The sequence below is a fragment of the Astyanax mexicanus genome, chromosome 1 (genome assembly GCF_023375975.1).
Source record: "Astyanax mexicanus isolate ESR-SI-001 chromosome 1, AstMex3_surface, whole genome shotgun sequence".
Classification (NCBI taxonomy): Eukaryota; Metazoa; Chordata; class Actinopteri; order Characiformes; family Acestrorhamphidae; genus Astyanax; species Astyanax mexicanus.
In genome coordinates, this window is record NC_064408.1 from 1,825,001 (window position 1) to 1,846,520 (window position 21,520).

At 38.4% G+C, this 21,520-nt stretch overlaps 1 protein-coding gene across 3 annotated transcripts in view; it reads left to right on the forward strand.

The window, feature by feature from the left end:
- LOC103035707 (neuronal migration protein doublecortin) overlaps positions 1-19,537 on the forward strand; it is a 73,966-nt gene extending 54,429 nt beyond the window's left edge. For 2 of the 3 annotated variants that reach the window (XM_049465526.1, XM_049465524.1), the window contains exons 4-8: positions 3,104-3,206; positions 7,251-7,310; positions 10,321-10,410; positions 15,074-15,171; positions 16,434-19,537. In XM_049465526.1, coding sequence (XP_049321483.1) covers positions 3,104-3,206; positions 7,251-7,310; positions 10,321-10,410; positions 15,074-15,171; positions 16,434-16,493 — 411 coding nt within the window. In that variant the 3' untranslated portion in view covers positions 16,494-19,537. The remainder of the gene's footprint in view (positions 1-3,103; positions 3,207-7,250; positions 7,311-10,320; positions 10,411-15,073; positions 15,172-16,433) is intronic. The other variant, XM_022666293.2, reaches the window with a different exon arrangement.
- Positions 19,538-21,520: the final 1,983 nt, after the last annotated feature.

The following is a 21,520-nucleotide window of genomic DNA, read 5'->3' on the forward strand; positions in this document are numbered from 1 at the left end:
CAATTACTTTTTTATCTACTCTAATATAATTACTAATGTATAAGAATATAAAATACTTTGTCAACAAACAATAAGGCTTTGATTTGTTACTTTACTATATTGCGATTATCACGACATAGCTTTATTTAAAATAAAAAATAGCAGTATTAGTTCTATGATTTTGCCAAATTTTGTGGATGTAGCTTGAAAAATGTGGCCTGTAGAGAAGTTTAAATTACAGGTAAAAAATTTACGGACGCATTTCAATGCATTTCTATGGGAGAATTTTGGCCACAATAGCTTTGTTTCGCATCTTGTATAAGTGTGACATTGCAACACTGAAGAAGCATAGACCTGTTATTTAATAACAGTTTTTATTAAGAAACAATTTCCCCGTCTACTCTAATATAATAAACAAAGTTTAAGAATATAAAACAGTTTCTGATCAAACGATTTGTATCTAATCTAAACATATAACTTTAGTGCAAAACACAAAATCAGCAATAAGGCTACATACTACACATCATTAAACCGAAATAGACCAATAACAAAATAGAACAATAACATAATTTACAGTTACATTCATGCAACATTTTATTTAAAACATAATTTCATTTGTTACTTTACTATATTGTGATTATCACGCTATAGCTTTATATAAAATAAAAATATAATTAAAAAGCAGAGCCTGACACGACCAGACCTAGGGTTGGGTTGGGTTCGGGCGGAGAATATAAGATCTAGACTTTTCCACTGTCATTCTTCAAGATAGTGCCAGTATCTTTTATTTATTGATGCGTTTGAAACTACAGTGAAACTACAGCGTTTCTATAACATTGCAACACTGAAGAAGCATAGACCTGTTATTTAACAACAGTTTTTATTCAGAAACTGTTTCCCCGTCTACTTTAATATAATTAACTATGTTTAAAAATATAAAACACTTTCTGAACAAATGATTTATAAGCAAAAAGGCTACGCATCATTATATTGCACTCATCCAAAAATTAAGGTCCAATTATATAATATATTATTGCTTCTTCTTCGTCTAAGTAAGTGTATAAGTGTATAAGTGTGTGTGTGTGTGTGTGTGTGTGTGTGTTTGTATACTTGTGTGTGTGTGTGTCTGGGCTGCAGCTGTGGACCAATCAGAGATGATCTAACGTGAATTAATTAAAGATCAAAGAAAACTGTGTTATTAATTTTAGGGTGGTGACCTCCATACTGGTTAACAGGACTGCTTCCTGCCAATCTATCACTTAACCACACCCCCATCCTACACACAACCACACACACACATGTTCAAGCACACACCCACACCCACACACCCACACACACACACATGTTCAAGAACACACACACACACACACACACACACACACACTTAACTGACCCTGGAGACAGATTGAAAGTGGGCACAGCTGGCCGTAGCCTCACCTCCGGTTTTAGTAGAGTTTCCCAGACAAAACTAACACACACACACACACACACACACACACACTTATACACACACACATACTGCAGACACCAACACACACCCTGCCGACCAGCTGCTCAAGGCAGGGGTGGCCTAAATTAGTGCTGACATGTGTCACAGTGTTTGTCACAGTGTGTGTGTGTGTTACTGTGTGTGTGTGTGTGTGTGTGTGTGTGTGTTGTGAGAGACAGTGAGTGTGTTCAGGGTGTGGCTCCACCATTCTTCAGCTCATTTCTGCTGTAAAAAAAAACATCAAATATTCATCAAATTTACAATTAATCATCAATAAAACTATTCAGATCTGCAGTTAGCATTGCGCTAATTGTTGTACATAGGGTTGCATTATGTATTAGCTACATTAGCATCGTTGCTCTAGTGCTAAAGTAAAGAAACGCCAAACACTATTAACACTGAGCCCTATTTTAGTGATCTACTGTATAGTCGAGCTGTTAACCGTGTGTCTTTGTTATCATAACGTCAGGAAAAGTACAGCTTGTGCGGTTCAAAACACGCAAAGCAAAAGTCATGCACTAATTCTCTTAATTAATCATGGGTGTGATTTATTTTTGGGCGTATTGTGAAATAATAAACCAATCAGAGTGTCTCTTTAAGAGCTCATCATTCCCTTTAATTCCCTTTAGTCAGGTGAGCTCAACATTTACAGCCACATAAACATTCAAACAGGATCTTTGAGTTGAATCAACTTATTGCAACTGATGCAGCAGCTGATGGCAAGCTGCATAACCGGGATTCGAACCAGCGACCTCCCAATCGTAGTGGCAGTGCTTTAGACTGCTGGACCACTCTGAGCCCTCAAAATAGAATTATTCTGTAATGCAACTCATATAACAAAACATCAACTAAATTATTTTTTCAAATGAGTTTTTAATGAGAATAAACCCTAATTAATTAAATTACCTTATTTTTTCAAGTAAATTCAACATATCTAGGAATACAGTGAAGTGTAGAATAAATACCATAGGCATTGATTTAACATTTACTGTGCAACAAACGCTGTTGTTCTCCACCATTTTTCCTTCATTCTTCATCATGCAGCTTGATTTAGGGTGTGTCTGTGTGTCTTTGCTATCATAACGACGGGAAAAGTACACTTTGTGCAGCTCGAAGCACAAAGCAAAAGTCATGTACTAATTTTCTTAATTAATCATGGGTGTGGTTAATTTTCAGCGTCACGTGAAATAATAAACCAATCAGGTAGTAGATCAGGTGAGGTCTGACTTTGGTGGATTGCTATTGTAACGGTGCAGCTACCTGGACGTGTTCAACAAACTCTTCTCAGCAGAGGAAACTGAGCTGCTGGTTGACGCTGTGAAGGAGCTCCAGCAGCTCATTTACTGTGTTGCCAAGATAGCGATGAACGTCTGACTGTTGGCGTCTGTCTAGGTTGTATTCAGTCAGTGGAGCTCCTGTGTTTTCTGTTACCAAGATAAACAAGCAAAACTCCAGAAATGTACCTGAACACACCTCATTTCCAGAACACCACGCCCATCAGTGTAGATATATTACTATTATATATTTAAACCAGGCAGGAATAAGGAGTGATTATAGACTGTTGGTGGGGTCTAAGATAGCGATAGTTCTCTGTTGGTTCTCCTGTCTAACTCGTTTATTTCTCTTTGTTATCAGGTGACCTGTCTGCAGGACTTCTTCGGTGATGACGACGTCTTCATCGCGTGTGGACCGGAGAAGTTCCGCTACGCTCAGGACGATTTCTCTCTGGACGAAAACGGTAAAAAAACAAATAAATCAAGTCCTTCAGAATCATCACTGCAGTCTGTATTCACTCTGCAGTGTGTGGGTGAACATTATCCTGCTGAAAAATGCTGCTATCAGTTATCAGCTGTTAGTGTTCCTCCTATGAGATGATCACCAGATTATTGATCACACCTGCTATTTACAGGATAATTTGTTGCTCTACATCAAAGACAGAACTTAAGAAAAAAGCTGCACAAGACATTTTTTCTTAACGGTGGTTTAAATTCAACTTCAATTGCACAACTTGATTGAGTCTTTTATCTACGCAAAATTCCAAAAAAAAATTAAAAGTCCTCTCACCAGGAGGTGCACTACCCAAAAGTAGCATCTTTCAATACAACAGCAAGGAAAACAAAGGACATTTTACGTCCTCCTTGTGGTAAAACCCTGTATCTAATCATTCCAGTCAAGTTTTGCAGCGATCTGATTGGATAAAAACAGTTTTCAGTGTATTCCTGTTGTGTTTTCTGTCCTCTTGTGGCGTTTGTGTGTTCCTGTTAATCTGTGTTGTGTGTAGTTTAGGTGTGTGTTAGCGTGTGTTGTTGTGTGTTAGTGTGTGTTGTTGTGTGTTAGCGTGCGTTGTGTGTTGTCATGTGTTAGCGTGTGTTAGTGTTGAGTGTTGTGTGTTAGCGCGTGTTGTTGTGTGTTAGCGTGTGTTGTGTGTAGTTTAGGTGTGTGTTAGCGTGTGTTGTGTGTTAGCGCGTGTTGTGTTGTGTGTTAGCGTGTGTTGTGTGTTAGTGTTGTGTGTTAGCGTGTGTTGTGTGTAGTTTAGGTGTGTGTTAGCGTGTGTTGTTGTGTGTTAGTGTTTGTTGTTGTGTGTTAGCGTGTGTTGTTGTGTGTTAGCGTGTGTTGTGTGTTAGCATGTGTTGTTGTGTGTTAGCGTGTGTTGTTGTGTGTTAGCGCGTGTTGTGTTGTTGTGTGTTAGCGTGTGTTGTGTGTTAGTGTTGTGTGTTAGCGTGTGTTGTGTGTAGTTTAGGTGTGTGTTAGCGTGTGTTGTTGTGTGTTAGTGTTTGTTGTGTGTTAGTGTTTGTTGTTGTGTGTTAGCGTGTGTTGTTGTGTGTTAGTGTTTGTTGTTGTGTGTTAGCGTGTGTTGTTGTGTGTTAGCGTGTGTTGTTGTGTGTTAGTGTGTGTTGTTGTGTGTTAGCGTGTGTTGTGTGTAGTTTAGGTGTGTGTTAGCGTGTGTTGTTGTGTGTTAGTGTTTGTTGTTGTGTGTTAGCGTGTGTTGTTGTGTGTTAGCGTGTGTTGTTGTGTGTTAGTGTGTGTTGTTGTGTGTTAGCGTGTGTTGTGTGTTAGCGTGTGTTGTTGTGTGTTAGCGTGTGTTGTGTGTTAGTGTGTGTTATTGTGTGTTAGCATGTGTTGTGTGTTAGCGTGCGTTGTGTGTTAGCGTGTGTTGTTGTGTGTTAGTGTGTGTTGTTGTGTGTTAGCGTGTGTTGTGTGTTAGCGTGTGTTGTTGTGTGTTAGCGTGTGTTGTGTGTTAGCGTGTGTTGTTGTGTGTTAGCGTGTGTTGTTGTGTGTTAGCGTGTGTTGTGTGTTAGTGTGTGTTATTGTGTGTTAGCATGTGTTGTGTGTTAGCGTGCGTTGTGTGTTAGCGTGTGTTGTTGTGTGTTAGTGTGTGTTGTTGTGTGTTAGCGTGTGTTGTGTGTTAGCGTGTGTTGTTGTGTGTTAGCGTGTGTTGTTGTGTGTTAGCGTGTGTTGTTGTGTGTTAGCGTGTGTTGTGTGTTAGCGTGTGTTGTTGTGTGTTAGCGTGTGTTGTGTGTTAGTGTGTGTTATTGTGTGTTAGCATGTGTTGTGTGTTAGCGTGCGTTGTGTGTTGTTGTGTGTTAGCGTGTGTTGTTGTGTGTTAGTGTGTGTTGTTGTGTGTTAGCGTGTGTTGTGTGTTAGCGTGTGTTGTGTGTTAGCGTGTGTTGTTGTGTGTTAGCGTGTGTTGTTGTGTGTTAGCGTGTGTTGTGTGTTAGTGTGTGTTATTGTGTGTTAGCATGTGTTGTGTGTTAGCGTGCGTTGTGTGTTGTTGTGTGTTAGCGTGTGTTGTTGTGTGTTAGTGTGTGTTGTTGTGTGTTAGCGTGTGTTGTGTGTTAGCGTGTGTTGTGTGTTAGTGTGTGTTGTTGTGTGTTAGCATGTGTTGTGTGTTAGTGTGTGTTATTGTGTGTTTGCATGTGTTGTTGTGTGTTAGCGTGCGTTGTGTGTTGTTGTGTGTTAGCGTGTGTTGTTGTGTGTTAGTGTGTGTTGTTGTGTGTTAGCGTGTGTTGTGTGTTAGCGTGTGTTGTGTGTTAGTGTGTGTTGTGTGTTAGCATGTGTTGTTGTGTGTTAGCGTGCGTTGTGTGTTGTGTGTTAGCGTGTGTTGTTGTGTGTTAGTGTGTGTTGTTGTGTGTTAGCGTGTGTTGTGTGTTAGCGTGTGTTGTTGTGTCTTAGCGTGTGTTGTTGTGTGTTAGCGTGTGTTGTGTGTTAGTGTGTGTTATTGTGTGTTAGCATGTGTTGTTGTGTGTTAGCGTGCGTTGTGTGTTGTTGTGTGTTAGCGTGTGTTGTTGTGTGTTAGTGTGTGTTAGCGTGTGTTGTTGTGTGATAGTGTGTGTTGTGTGTTAGTGTGTGTTGTTGTGTGTTAGCATGTGTTGTTGTGTGTTAGCGTGCGTTGTGTGTTGTTGTGTGTTAGCGTGTGTTGTTGTGTGTTAGCGTGTGTTGTTGTGTGATAGTGTGTGTTGTTGTGTGTTAGTGTGTGTTGTTGTGTGTTAGCGCGTGTTGTTGTGTGTTAGTGTGTGTTGTTGTATGTTAGTGTGTTGTTGTGTGTTAGTGTGTTGTTGTGTGTTAGTGTGTGTTGTTGTATGTTAGTGTGTTGTTGTGTGTTAGTGTGTGTTGTTGTGTGTTAGTGTGTGTTGTTGTATGTTAGTGTGTTGTTGTGTGTTAGCGCGTGTTGTGTGTTAGCGTGTGTTGTTGTGTGTTAGAGTGTGTTGTTGTGTGTTGTGTGTTAGCATGTGTTGTGTGTTAGCGTGTGTTGTTGTGTGTTAGCGTGTGTTGTTGTGTGTTAGCGTGTGTTGTTGTGTGTTAGCGTGTGTTGTTGTGTGTTGTTGTATGTTAGTGTGTTGTTGTGTGTTAGTGTGTGTTGTGTGTGTTAGCGTGTGTTGTTGTGTGTTAGCATGTGTTGTTGTGTGTTAGCATGTGTTGTGTGATAGTGTGTGTTGTTGTGTGTTAGCGTGTGTTGTGTGTTAGCGTGTGTTGTTGTGTGTTAGCGTGTGTTATTGTGTTTTAGTGTGTGTTGTTGTGTGTTAGCGTGTGTTGTGTGTTAGTGTGTGTTGTTGTGTGTTAGCGTGTGTTGTTGTGTGTTGTTGTATGTTAGTGTGTTGTTGTGTGTTAGCGTGTGTTGTTGTGTTTTAGTGTGTGTTGTTGTGTGTTAGCGTGTGTTGTGTGTTAGTGTGTGTTGTTGTGTGTTAGCATGTGTTGTTGTGTGTTGTTGTATGTTAGTGTGTTGTTGTGTGTTAGCGTGTGTTGTTGTGTGTTGTGTGTGTTAGCGTGTGTTGTTGTGTGTTAGCATGAGTTGTTGTGTGTTGTTGTGTGTTAGCATGTGTTGTGTGATAGTGTGTGTTGTTGTGTGTTAGCGTGTGTTGTTGTGTGTTAGCGTGTGTTGTTTGTTAGCGTGTGTTGTGTTGTTGTGTTTTAGTGTGTGTTGTTGTGTGTTAGCGTGTGTTGTTGTGTGTTAGCGTGTGTTGTTTGTTAGCGTGTGTTGTGTTGTTGTGTGTTAGCGTGTGTTGTTGTATGTTAGCATGTGTTGTTGTGTGTTAGCGTGTGTTGTTGTGTATTAGCATGTGTGTGTTAGCGTGTTTTGTTGTGTGTTAGTGTGTGTTATTGTGTTGTGTGTTAGCGTGTGTTGTTGTGTGTTAGCATGTGTTGTTGTTTGTTAGCGTGTGTTGTTGTGTGTTAGCGTGTGTTGTTGTTTGTTAGCATGTGTTGTTGTGTGTTAGCATGTGTTGTTGTGTGTTGTTGTGTGTTAGCATGTGTTGTGTGTAATTCTGTGGTTACTGTCTTCCAGCTCACTTCAGTCCAGGAGCCAAAGGCAGATCCAGAGGAGCTAATGCTAATGCTAGTCAAGGTCAGTGGTGACCTTAATCCCACGCAGTTTCTGAATCAGTAGCCAATCACAGCAGCACAGCTGAACTTAGAGCTCATGTCAATCATGTAGCTCCTCCCCTTTAGCATCTCCGCTATCTATCCCCTTATTTTAGCAACCACCTAGCACCCCCACTGCAATCACCAACAACTACTTAGCAACATAATAGCAACCACCGTGCAAGAACAGTTGTAATCTAGTGATCATGTAGTACCACCTGAGCAACCACTAAGCAACACCATGGCAGCATCCTGGTGCCACCATAACAACCACCAACCTGCACCAACATTGCAACAATCTAGCAAAAACAGTGACTCCCAAGTAACCACCTAGCAGTACTGTAGAAACCATTTAGCAACCATTAAGCAACATCACAGCACCCTCTTCATGCTGCCATAGCAACCACTTAGCAACACCATAGGAGCCTCCTGGCACCACCATAGCAACCATTTAACAACACTACAGGAACCAACCTGCATGAACATTGCAACACCCAAGTAACCACCTAGCAGTACTATAGAAGCCACTTACATTGCAATAACCAACAATTAATTAGCAACCAAGGTAACCACCTTAAACAGTTTCACTTTAGTGATCAGGTAGCAACGCTATAGCAACCACTAAGCAAAACCATATAAGCCTCCCAGCAACATCATAGCAACCACTTAGCAACCATTAAGCAATGCCATAGCACCCTCTTGGTGCCACTATTGCAACCACTTTGCACCAATCTTGCAACATCCAAGAGACACCCAAGTAACCACCTAGCAGTACTATAAAAGCTACATGGCAACCACATAGCCACTAAAGCAGGCTCCTGGGGCCACCGTAGCAACCACTTAACACGACCATAGCACCACCCTGCACCAACTTTGCAACAATCTAGCAACATCCAAGTAACCACCTAGCAGTACTATAGAAACCACTTACACTGCAACACAAAGCAACCACCTTGCAAGAACAGTTTTATTTTAGAGATCAGGTAGAAACGCTATAGCAACCACTAAGCAAAACCATAGCAACTTAGCAACCCCATAGGAACCACCTTGCACCAACTTTGCAACTGTCAAGCAGAAACAGTGACACCCAAGTAACCACCTAGCAATACTATACAAGCAACTAAGCAACATTATAAGAACATCCTGGCACCACCATAGCAACCATTTAGCAACACCGTAGGAACCACCCTGCACCAACTTTGCAACAGTCTAGCAAACATGGGGACACCCAAATAACCATCTAGCGGTACTATAGAAGACTTCTATCAACACCATAGCACCCTCCTGGCACAACCATAGCAACCACTTAGCAACACCATAGGAACCACTCTGCGCCAGCATTGCAACAATCTAGCAACTCCCAAGTAACCACCTAGCAGTACTATAGAAGCCACTTTGCAATTACCAACAATTAACTAGCAACACAAAGCAACAGCCTTGAACAGTTTCATTTTACTGATCAGGTAGCAACGCTATAGCAACCACTAAGCAACAGCCTCCCAGCAACACCATAGCAACCACTTAGCAACCATTAAGCAACGCCATAGCCTTCTGGTGCCAAATTAGAAATCACTTTGCACCAACATTGCAATCTAGCAACATCCAGGAGACACCCAAATAACCACCTAGCAGTACTATAGAAGCCATTTAGCAACACCATAGCACCCTCTTGGCATCACCATAGCAACCACTTAGCAACCACATGAGAGAGCGTACTGTGCTGCTTCCTGTCCCGGGGGAGATAAGAGCAGGTGGAATCTAATGACTGTAAATGATAGACTAAACTTTCTGTCTGTCTTTCATCATGTCTGTCTGTCTGTCTGTCTTTCATCATGTCTGTCTGTCTGTCTGTCTTTCATCATGTCTGTCTCTTTCTCTCTGTCTCTGTGGTGTTTAGCTGTGTCCTGTCTGTATTTATCTGTTGTTTTTTAATTAATTATTTTTACATTTTATTTAAGAAGAAGAATGTATACATTTCCTTTTTTATTTTTCCTTTTTAAAATAAAATATAAATGTACATTTTATATTGTAGTCGATTAGCCAAGTCATGTTTCGTGTCTGAAGATTTCTTTTCTATTTTTATATGCGGAAGCTAAAAAATGCTAATGTTGCTAACAAGCAATTTAGCCTTATGTACACCAGTTAGCATGGTGCTAACCACAATCCACTAAAAACTAGAACATGGATTGTATTGTGCTAGCATGGCTTAAAGGCATAGCTATACTGAAACCTGAACTGTACCGCGTACTGGGTGTGTCTTTGCTATCAGAACGACCGTAAAAGTACACCTTGCGCGTCTCAAAACGCAAAGCAAAAGTCATGTACTAATTCTCTTAATTAATGAGGGGTGTGGTTAATTTTGGGTGTAACGAGAAATAATAAACCAATCAGAGTGTCTCTTTAAGAGCTCATCATTCTCTTTAAGAGTAGAACCAGGTGAGCTCTGACTTTGGTGGATTGCTATTTTAACGGTGCAGCTACCTGGACGTGTTCAACAGACTCTTCTCAGCAGAGGAAACTGAGCTGCTGGTTGACGCTGTGAAGGAGCTCCAGCAGCTCATTTACGGGAACAGCAATGTTATTTTATTTACTATTCTGTTTATTGTTGATGTAAAAGTTGAGTTTGTGCTGCTGTGTGTTCATGTGTGTGTAATAAGCGCACCATCCACTTGCGTTGCCAAGATAGCAATGAACGTCTTACAGTTGACTGTTGTCAGGGTTTAAATCAGTCAGTGGCGCACCTGTGTTCACCTGAACACACCTCATTTCCAGAACACCACGCCCATCAGTGTAGATATATTCAGAAGCTCTGCTGCTGTTTAAACCAGGCAGGAGGAAGGAGTGAAAATAGACTGTTGGAGGAGTGTAAGATAGCGATGAACATCATGATTTGGCTAATCGACTACATTTGGGCTGTGATTAGTTGTCACTTTTACATTTATGCCTAATCTCTCTCTCTCTCTCTCTCTCTTTCTCTCTCTCTCTCTCTGCAGAGTGTCGGGTGATGAAAGCTCCTAAAGGTCAGAGAGGTTCTGCTAAGAGTCCTGGTCCAATCAGGCGCAGCAAATCCCCCGCCGAGTCCAGTGAGCCCATTATTACCTCATAAACTCTACACTAACTCTACACTAACTTTACACCAACTCTACAATAACTCTACACTAACTTTACACCAACTCTACACTAACTCTACACTAACTTTACACTAACCCTGCACTGAGCCAGTCAAATCCATCTAGTACACAAACTGCCCACAAAAATGTTACATCATCAATTATGTGCTACATGCTAAATGCTAATTGCTAATATTGACTATATGATTTATAACAATTATACAAATTCTATTCTATTCTAATAAAATGTACTTTTTACTATATGTTCCTTTATGAAAATGTTAAACTTATTTATACATATTTATATCTATATTTACATGTACTGTATACCGCACTGTTATGTATAATAAGGCGCATTTTAAAAAACTATTTAAGGAACTTCTAATTTAGCAGGTCTCTGGGTGCCACTGGGTGTTTCCATTTATTTACAGTAAGCTTAGATTTCCAAATTTCCCCAGCACTAAGGCTGGAGCATTAGCATTAGTGGCTAACAGCTAGCAGTTAATGATATTAGCTAGCGGTTCTTTTTACGTAGCTTGTTTTAACATGGTAAATACACTCACCTCTGAACAGAGAAAGAGCTAGTGCTTAGCGTGGTGGTTAGTGGCTAATGCTATTGCTGCTCTAGTCTCGGTGCTGGAGAAACTTCACTGAAACTCCTGTATAACTCTGTACTTCAGTGGAGTGTCTTTACTGCTCCTTAATACCTGACTGATAGAATTCATACATAAGGAGCACCAGATTATAAGGAGCTCTGATGATTTGGGGAAAATTAAAGCATTTTAAGTGCGTTTTAAGTGGATTTAAGGATATACGTGCACCTTATAGTGCAAAAAATACGGTATGTACAATATATGCTCCTAAAGTCTATACTTTCCTTTATATACAGAAAATCCAAACATTCTTATTTTAATTGATTGTTTATATCTATTTTTTTGTTTTTGTTCTATTTCTTACATTTTATTTTAAAGTTACAAGAATTAAAACGATAAATGAATTGCTTTTTTTTCTGCACACACTGATATAATGGTCAGTTTTAACTAACTTAGCATAAAGCTAATGCATTAATAAAGAAAAAATGCCTGTTTGTTTTAACACACTTTCATGTTCCACAGTTTTGTTTCATGTTAAAATGTGTTGTTTTATTTTTGTTTTATCATATTTTATGTTTCTGTAAACACTAACCCCTCATCTAATCAATCTAACGACTGGATTTCTCTTTAATTTAAATTTTATTTTCATTGTCTTCCATGTTTGTGTGTCTTTAAGTCCATGCGTGTTCATGTAGACTCTGTTGCACAACTTATCTTTTAAAAATTAATAAAAATAAGTAATTTTCACTATTTTACAGCTTGTTGTTTTTGTTTAATCATCACTAACACACTCCCTTTTTTTCATGTTTTGTCTGTTTCTCACATTTCCATCAACTTTCTGAACAAAGGAAAAAGCAATATTATAAAAGTTTGTTAAAAATGTTGTGAGTTTAGCCCTTTTCACCAACTAGTTTTAACTCACTTTTAGTGATAAAACTGATACTATTTAACTAGCTAATGATTTATTCATGATTTTAATGAGGTCATAATTTCCTACAGAATAAATATTTCTGTCAAAATATCTAAAATATCTGAGAGAGAGAGAGAGAGAGAGAGAGAGAGAGTACAGTAGGTCATGCTGCTTCTACATCAGCAGCCGGAGTCTGAGAGAGAGAGAGAGAGAGAGAGTACAGTAGGTCATGCTGCTTCTACATCAGCAGCCGGAGTCTGAGAGAGAGAGAGAGAGAGAGAGAGAGTACAGTAGGTCATGCTGCTTCTACATCAGCAGCCGGAGTCTGAGAGAGAGAGAGAGAGAGAGATGTTGCCGTTTAGTGCGAGTTCAGAGTGTGTGTCTTTGTGTGTGTGTGTATAGTGTGTGTGTGTGTGTGTGTATAGGGTGTGTGTGTGTGTGTGCGTGTGTGTGTGTGTATAGTGTGTGTGTGTGTGTGTGTGTGTGTATAGTGTGTATAGTGTGTGTGTGTGTGTGTGTGTGTATAGGGTGTGTGTGTGTGTGTGCGTGTGTGTGTGTGTATAGTGTGTGTGTGTGTGTGTGTGTGTGTATAGTGTGTATAGTGTGTGTGTGTGTGTGTGTGTATAGTGTGTGTGTGTGTGTGTGTGTGTGTCCTTTTAAACAAAACGGTCTGAATCAGCATTCAGTGCCCACAGCGCCGTCTGACCAACAGACCACCCTCACCCCAAACACACCCCCGGTCTCCTAGCAACCACACACACACACACACTCACACACACACACACACACACACACACACTCACACACACACACACACACGAGCAGACAGGGTCTGACCCCTCCAGCAGGACTGATGAAAACACTGTTTACACACATTTCACTCTCACTCTACTTCAGTCTCTCTCTCTCTTTTTTTTCTCTCTCTCTTTCTCTCTTTCTCTCTACTTCGTTTCTCGCTCTTTTTCGTCTCTCTAAAATCTCACACTCTCTCTTACTCTTTATTGTCAAATTTAATTCTTTCTTTTTCTCTCCCTCTTTTAAAATCCCTTCCCTCTGTCTCTCTCACATTTTAATCTTGTCTCTTACTCTTCTCTCTCTCTTTTCTATCTCTCTGTTTTCTCTCTCTCAATTTTGTCTCTATATTTTTTCTGTGGCTCACTCGTATGTCTTCCTTTTTTCCTCGTATCACCGCTCTGTCTTTTCTTTTTCTCTTTATCTCTCTTTTTCATCTTGTCTCTCTCTTTCTCGTTGACACTCCCTCTCAGTGTTTCTTGTCTGTTTTAATCTTATCTTTCTCTCATTTTATTTTTTGTCTCACCCTTTCTTTTGTATCACTTCTCTTCTGTCCCTCTCATCTTTCGTCTCAGCCTCATCTTTCTCTCTTTTTTTTTGTCTCTCCTTTTTCTCATGTCTCTCTTTCTTTTCTCTCTTGTCTAAAGACATTTGTGCACAAAGGGTAAACTTTTGCTTTGATTTTACTCACCATTGTCTTTTTCACCATGTCTCTTTCTTGCTCACACTTTCTTATTAAGCGAGTTATAAAGAGTTTCTTGTCTCATCCTTGTCTCAACTGTCGTTCCTTTTTTTAATCTCATCTTCCTCTCTTCTCTCATGCTCTTTTTTGTCTCACCCTCTCTCACTCTCTCGTCTCATATCTCACTCTGCCCTCTCACTCTGTCATCTTTTATCTCAGTCTCATCTTACCCTATTTCTCGTTTCGTCTCTCCTTTCTTTTTCTTACATCTCTCTCTTGTCTAAGAAAACTTGTGCTTAAAGGGTAAACTGTTGCTTTGATTTTATCACCATTGTCTTTTTATCTCTCTCTTTATCGCTCACACTCTCACTATTTCTTGTCTCATCTCAAACTGATGCTCTGTTTTTATTCTCGTCCTTTTCTCTTTTTATTTTTTGACTCTTATGCTCTTATTTTGTGTCTTACCATTTGTGTTGTCTCTCCCTCTCTTGTCTCATCTCAAAATGTCACTGTTTTTAATCTCATCTTTCTCTTTTTATTTTTTCTCTCTCTCTCTTCCATGACCTTTTTTGTTTCTTCTCACCCTCTTTCTTGTCTCCCACTCTCGTCTCGTGTCTCATTCTCATCTTTCATCTTAGTCTCATCTTTCCCTGTTTCTCATCTTGTCTCTCCTTCTTTTACTCACGTCTCTCTTTATTTTCTCTCTCTTGTCTAAGGACACTTGTGCTTAAATGGTTAATCTGTTGCTTTGATTTTACTCACTATTGTCTTTTTCTCTCTCTCTTTTAAATCGTCTCTCTCTATCTCGCTTAAACTCTCTGCCACTTTTTCTTGTCTCATCATATGCTGTCACTCTGTTTTTAATCTCATCTTTGTCTCTCATGCAGTCTTTTTGGTCTCATCCCAGCCTCTTTCTTCACTTGTCTCACACCTTCTCTCACTTTTTTATCCCTCTTTTTGTTGATCTTATCTCTCTCTTGTCTCTTTCTTGTCTTCTGTCTTTCATTTTTACAGTGGTTTCTTTCTCTCCTTATTTTCTCTGTTTATTCTCTCTCTCTATTTAGTCTGAGTTTGATTTTACTCACTACTGTCCTTTAACTCTCTTCTACTTTTTAGTCTTGTCTCTTTCTTTCTCTCTCACACTCTCTCTCACTGTATCATGTCTCAACTCCTACCATCACTCTGTTATTAATCTCGTCTTTCTCTCTCTTTCAACTTCTTTTCTCTCTTTCTTGCACTCTTTTTTTGTCTCATCTCTCATTTCATGTCTTGTCTCACACTTTTTCTCTCACTCTTTCTAACCTTATCTTTCTCTATTTTCTCTTACTCTAATTTTTTTCTCACTTGCACCCTTTTTATTTATTTTTCTGTTTTTCTGTCTCACTCCTTTCTCTCTTCTGTTGCTCTCTTTTTGTTTTGTCTGTTTCCTCTCTGTCTATTTTCTCTCTTTTATCTCTTCCTTTCTTTCTTTCTTGTCTCATCACTGTCTCATTCTTTTCGCTCTCTCTTTTTTCTTTCTCATCTCTCACAGTTTCTCTTGTCTCTCTCTCTTTCTCTCTTATTCTCTTTTTTATTTCTCTATATAATTGTGCTTGAAGGGTTAATTAATTGTATTGATTTTACTCACTATTTTCTTTTAATCTCTCTCTCTCTCTGTAGCTAATGGAACTGGTTCCAGTAGTCAGTTGTCCACTCCCATCTCTAAGCAATCTCCGATCTCCACCCCGACCAGTCCCGGCAGCACCCGCAAGCAGAAGGTACACCTCCATCTGTACACCTTCACCTGTACACCTCCACCTGTACACCTCCACCTGTACACCTCCACCTGCACACCTCCACCTGCACACCTCCACCTCCATCTGTACACCTCCACCTGCACACCTCCGCCTGTACACCTCCACCTGTACACCTCCACCTGCACACCTCCACCTGTACACCTCCACCTGTACACCTCCACCTGTACACCTCCACCTGCACACCTCCACCTGTACACCTCCACCTGTACACCTCCACCTCCGCCTGTACACCTCCACCTACACACCTCCACCTGTACACCTCCACCTGTACACCTCCACCTGTACACCTCCACCTCCACCTGTACACCTCCACCTGCACACCTCCACCTGTACACCTCCACCTGCACACCTCCACCTGTACACCTCCACCTGTACACCTCCAACTGTACACCTCCACCTGTACACCTCCACCTGCACAGCTCCACCTGTACACCTCCACCTGCACACCTCCACCTATACACCTCCACCTCCATCTGTACACCTCCACCTGCACACCCTCACCTGCACACCTCCACCTATACACCTCCACCTACACACAACTGTACACCTCCAACTGTACACCTCCACCTCCATATGTACACCTCCACCTGTACATATACACCTGTACACCTTCACCTGCACCCCTTCACCTGCATACCTCCACCTAAACCTGTACACCTCCAACTGTACACCTCCAACTGTACACCTCCATCTGCACACCTCCACTTGCACGTATACCATAGCAACACCTTAGCAACCACCTAGAAACTGCTTAGCAACTCCTTAGCAACCACCATGAAAACCATTGCAACACCTTAGCAACCACCTAGCAATCACTTAGAAACAACATAGCAACCACCTAGCAACCACCAAGGACACCAGAGCAAAACCATTGCAAACACCTGGAAACCATAGCAACACCTTAGCAGCCACCTAGTAAACACTTAGAAACAACATAGCAATCACTTTAGCAATCACCATGGATAACATAGCAACACCTTAGCAACACCATAGCAATCATCTAGCAACATCTTAGCAACACCTTAGCAACCACTTAGCAGCCACCATAGCGAATAGTGGGAGCCATTTCCTTCAGGAAATGCATGTTTCTAGTTCTATATGTTTTTCTTCATAGTTTGGATGACTTTAGTATTAATTTTAAAATAATAAAATAAGCACTGGATTTAAGGTGGTCTGATCTTTTATATCTGCTGTATTTCTAAAATCTACTCTTTGATCTTCAGGACCTCTACCTGCCGCTCTCTCTGGACGACGATAACGATTCGCTGGGAGAATCCATGTAAGCTCCTCCCACCTCTGGCCACGCCCGCCGAACGTCCCGACCTGCCAATCACAGAGGTACCTGTGGTGTTCTGCGTCTCTGAAACGTCAACATGGATCGCCCCCTAGTGGTGTGGAGGAGTGCACTGCTCTCCGCTCTTTGGTTTAATCCCATCAGGCTTTGCGGCAGTGGTTTTACTGCACTGTTTGCTGCTTGAGAATTCGTCGCATCCATTTCTGGCACCTTTTCCGGGTTCATTTCCCTGTTTTTTATCGATGTTTGAGATGTTGTTCCGTGTGTGCCGGGCACACGCAGCGATTGTAACACGTCGTGCACAATGTAGGAAAAAAACGAGCACCCAAATTTTTACGAGCCGTCTGTTAGCGTAGTTTTTAATTTTATCTCTGTGTTTTTGAACTTTTGAATTTTTGGATTTTTAGCACAGTAAAAACGAGCCGGTATGAAATGTGCAGTTTGTAATATTGGTGCATTTTAATATCGGCGCAGCTTTTTTGCGAACCGCTCGGTCGTCGTCACTTTAAAAGCCAAAATTTCTAGACTTTTTTCATACCGTTTCTTCGCCGCTTGGTTTTTTAGCGAATTTCCAAGCAGCAAATGGACATTTTTACTGAGGTGCGTTGGTCTGACTTGTACAATAACCTTTATTGCAGCATTAATACTTTATATTAATCTGTTTTTGTAACCCTTTCTCCTTTTCTGTGCCATTTTTTTTGGTGTGTTAAGAAAAAAATAAGAATCAATCAACAGCCTAGTTTAAATGTATAAACTGAGGGGATAAAATTTCACATTTTTAATCCCCTCCCACACCTTATGATTCAGATGTACAGTCGTCTTCTCTTTTTGTGTCCCGTTTTGAACCACTTTTGGCCTTTTTCAGCCTCGCCACACTCTTCCTCTTCCTCTGCTGTATCTGTTCAGTGTTTCTCCAACATTTTAAAGACGTTTGAGCTGTAGCTTGTTAGCTTGTTAGCGTGTTGCTAAAAAAGCGTACAAGGAAAAATGTATGGATGTTTTGGGTGTTTAACTTAAAAAAATAGGAAAAAAAAAAGAATAAAAACACACAAAAAAAAGAAAAGAAAACTGTCCAACCAAAGCCATATGATTAGTGATCTATAAAAAAAATGAGCACATACACTTCCCACATTTTAGTTTTAACGTAAAAAAGAAAACATAGTAACTGAGTAAGTAATGCTTAACGGAATGTTCTTATCCAAGTATCATTTTTTCCTGCAAGAGGAAAGTCTGAAAGTTTTTAGTACGAAGTTTTAAAGGTTAAAATTGGGAGTTAAAACATCTTTTAAAAGCCAAAGTCGTGTTGAACTGAAGGTCCTGAAGGTTGAAGCTCCTCTGGTGTACATATATAGGCATGAGTCAAAAACTAGTTAGAAACTCATTTTAAGAGAATATTAAAAAAAAAAAACAGGCTTGAGCATTTTTACATTTTAGAAAATTTTAGATTTTCTATAATTGAGAACGACAGGGATGGGAAGCATCTCTTTTTGTTGTACTGCATGGTGGCGTGTCCTCGCTTCAGAGGAAAAAATCAGAATGTCTCATTTTGTCGAACGCTTTGGGTCATAAATCACTGTTTTACTCAAATTCAGCATTTTTGTTCAAATCAACTCCAATTTTATAAAGATTTCATGTAACTCTGTTTCACAAAAAAACTAAAACAATTTACAGAATTTTAGGAAATTCTAGGAGACGAAGCAGAATTTAGAACAAAAAAAAAACGGTCAAAAAGTCAGACTTAACATAAAAAAGCAGTTTAAAAACTTAAAAACCTTTATTTCAAAAAGTTATCTGCAGAATTTTATGAAATTCTATCAGTTTAAGCAGCTGGTACTACTAACAGATTTGGTGAGTCAAATGTTTTGGTTTGTTAAAATAAATATACTAAAAATTCAATTAAAGCAGAAATTTTAATTTTAGAATAAACTTAACTTTATTTCACAAACCAATCGACAGAATTTTTGAAAATTCTAGCAGATGAAGCAAAACTTAAAAACATTTAGTACTAAAGAAAAATGTAGCACTGAGTAAAAATGCAGCTAAAGAGAAATAAAAACATAATTAACTTTTTTTCAATAACAAAAACATGTTTTAGTTGAAACGTACACACGTTTAAAAAATGCAATAGAAGCCGAATTTTTTATTTTAGAATAAACTTAAGTTTAGTTTCTAAATTTTCTGAAATTCTCTCAGTTAAAGCTGCTTTCATTGCTAATAAATTTGGATTAACAAAGTCAGATTTTTTGTTTGTTTCTTGGCATAAATACATTTAAAAATCTACAATCTAAAGAATTTTCTGAAAAGCTGCTTTTAGCACTAATTCATTTGATAAGCCTGATTTTTTGTTTGGTTACATATATGTAAAAAAGTACAAAAACAAAATATAAACTCAGAAAACTGAGACACGTCTCATAATATAATCTTTCACTATTTCATATTTAAGCATCAATAAAAAGAACAATGTGAAAATTGTGAAAAACTAAAAAATACCATTTTCCCTCTGCTTTTACTTTTACAATTTCAACAATTATATTATTTTATTATATTTATTATTATTATTATTATTATTACATTTGCACCTGTTATAACCACTTTTTCACCAACAGTGGAGGGTGTGAACGTATCTCACCTTCTTTGGTGCCTTTTTTTTACATTCTTGTGTTTTTTAATATAAATAGAAAAAAAATAAATTAATGAAACTCCCTAAACCCCCACTTTCACCCCAAACCTTTTCAGATGTTTGTAAAAATCCTCTTTCATTTCATTAAAAGTGGTAAAAGTTATGAACAATACTCTGCTAGTTTGAAGCTTTTTGCTGGTTTTTGTAGTTTTTAGAAGAATTCTCCTCAATATGGTGCCGATTTTCTCAAACTCCTCCGGGTTATGGATGAAACTTCACCTTCCTCTCTGATGATGATGATGATGATGATGATGATGATGATGTAATTCTTGCTGTGTCATCGTGACTTGTTTCAGTGATGTCATTCTGTGTATTAACTCTCCTTTTTTCAATTAAAATGAGATCTTATTCCACTTTCTGTTTCGACTGTAATCAAATAATTTTCACTTTTATTTGTGGATTAATTTTATCTGTCTCTTCTTTTTGTCCACCATCACATGACATTTTCCATATTTACCTATTTATTGTTCCATTAATATGGATATGAGGTTCATATCCATATAAGCAGCACAAAACTGAGCACACTAAAACTAAAACTAAAACTAAAATCGTCTACATTTATCTTTATATTATTTATTAGTTAGAGATGCAAAAAATATTTGGCAACCTAAATTATTTGACCAAAAGTGGCAAAAAAAAAAGACAGAATAATTTATATCGCAACCAGTTGGGATTTTTTAATGGAATTAAGTTTTATTGTAGTTTTTTAATGTGAAAAAAATTTTAGGTTATATAATTTATGCAATGAAGAAAAAAAATGGAAAATGAATTAAAACCTGTGAATAAATGTGTTCTGTTTCCGATATCCAGCTTTTACCCAAGTGTTTAAACTTTTTTGAAAAAATGTTGTTTTAGTGTATCCACTACTTTTTATTTATTTATGTGTTAATTTTTTACAAATTCCACTGAGGTAGAAAGTATTTACCAATCAAGATTGAATGAAATTTGATTTAAAAAAATATAGAATTATTGGAATTAGTTTTTTTTATAATTTTAATCATGTACACATTAAATCTTTCAAACTTAAAAGAAACATGTATTAAAAAAGACTAATTTAATTTAAAAAAACAGCTTTCAGAAAATGTTGAAATTTTAGCAGTTCAAGCTACTTTTAGTCTTAAGTCTTGGGTATATTGTCAAATATTAGATTTTATGTTTGGTAATATACAATACAATATACTGTATGTGCAGTTTAAGTGAAATTCTTAATTTTAAATATAATTTTATCTCTAAAAACTATTTACACATTTAGTTTTTGTTAATTCTAGTACAGGGGTTCTCAACTGGTCCACATTTTCTCATGTTCATTAAGTCGTGACCCACTTTTATAAATAACAAACCAATCAAATGTTTTATTAGAGAATAGACTGAACAGAAGAAAAAATAAAAAGACGAAATAAATTAAATAAAAAGGTAAAAGGCCAAATGTAAAAACAGTAATAAAACAATTAAAGAAATAGAGGACTAAAATAAGACCAAAAGTATAAAAAGGTAAATGATGGAACTTAAATTAACAGTAATAATCATTTAAAAAGTATAAAAATGAAATTAGAAAAATAAATGAAATAAAAAGAGAAAAGGTCAAAAGTAAAACCAGTAATACAACAAATAAAGGGTTAAATGAATAAATTAATAAAATATATATGAAAGAGGCTAAAAGGTAAAACAAAATTAGATAAGTAAACAGAGAAAATAAAATAAATAAAAATGTAAAAGAAAAGGAAACTCAATTAAAACTAAAACAGGTACAGGCTGTCTGAAGGTGGTTAGAGACTAAAAGTTTAAAATGATTTTTAGTGACAGCAGCGATCTTTTAGAGTTTTACAGTTTTCTGTAGAGTTCCCTTTGGTGAGATTGGTTTAAAAAATATATACTTTTAAATTTTAAAACAAGAGTAAAATAGTGAAAGTGCGTTGGTTTGTAAAGAGGTGAACTCGGGTGGCTGTAAGGTTGGAGGATTACAGCGCTAATGTTGAGGGGGGATTGTGTCTAAAGTGAGTTAACGGGGGTGGTTGTGGGTAAAAACGGCGTTTTTAGTGTTTTTTTTTTCTTTACTTCGTTAAACAGATGGAAATTCCCTCATTCAGACGCTCTTCAGTGATAATGAGGGGTTTACGGCAGCGGGTCTGGAGTCGGTTCTGACGGATCTCCGACAGCAGAATGAAGCGGCGGCTCTGGCTTCTTATAAAAGCGGCTTTTAGGAGGGTTTTGAATAGACGTTTTTATTTTTTATTTAAGGGGGAGATTTAAAAGCTGGAACTGGAATAAAGTGTGAATTCGGGTCGTTATAGTGTCCGAATGTGGACTCAGAGGTGCTGCCGTATCTGGGGTTCAAT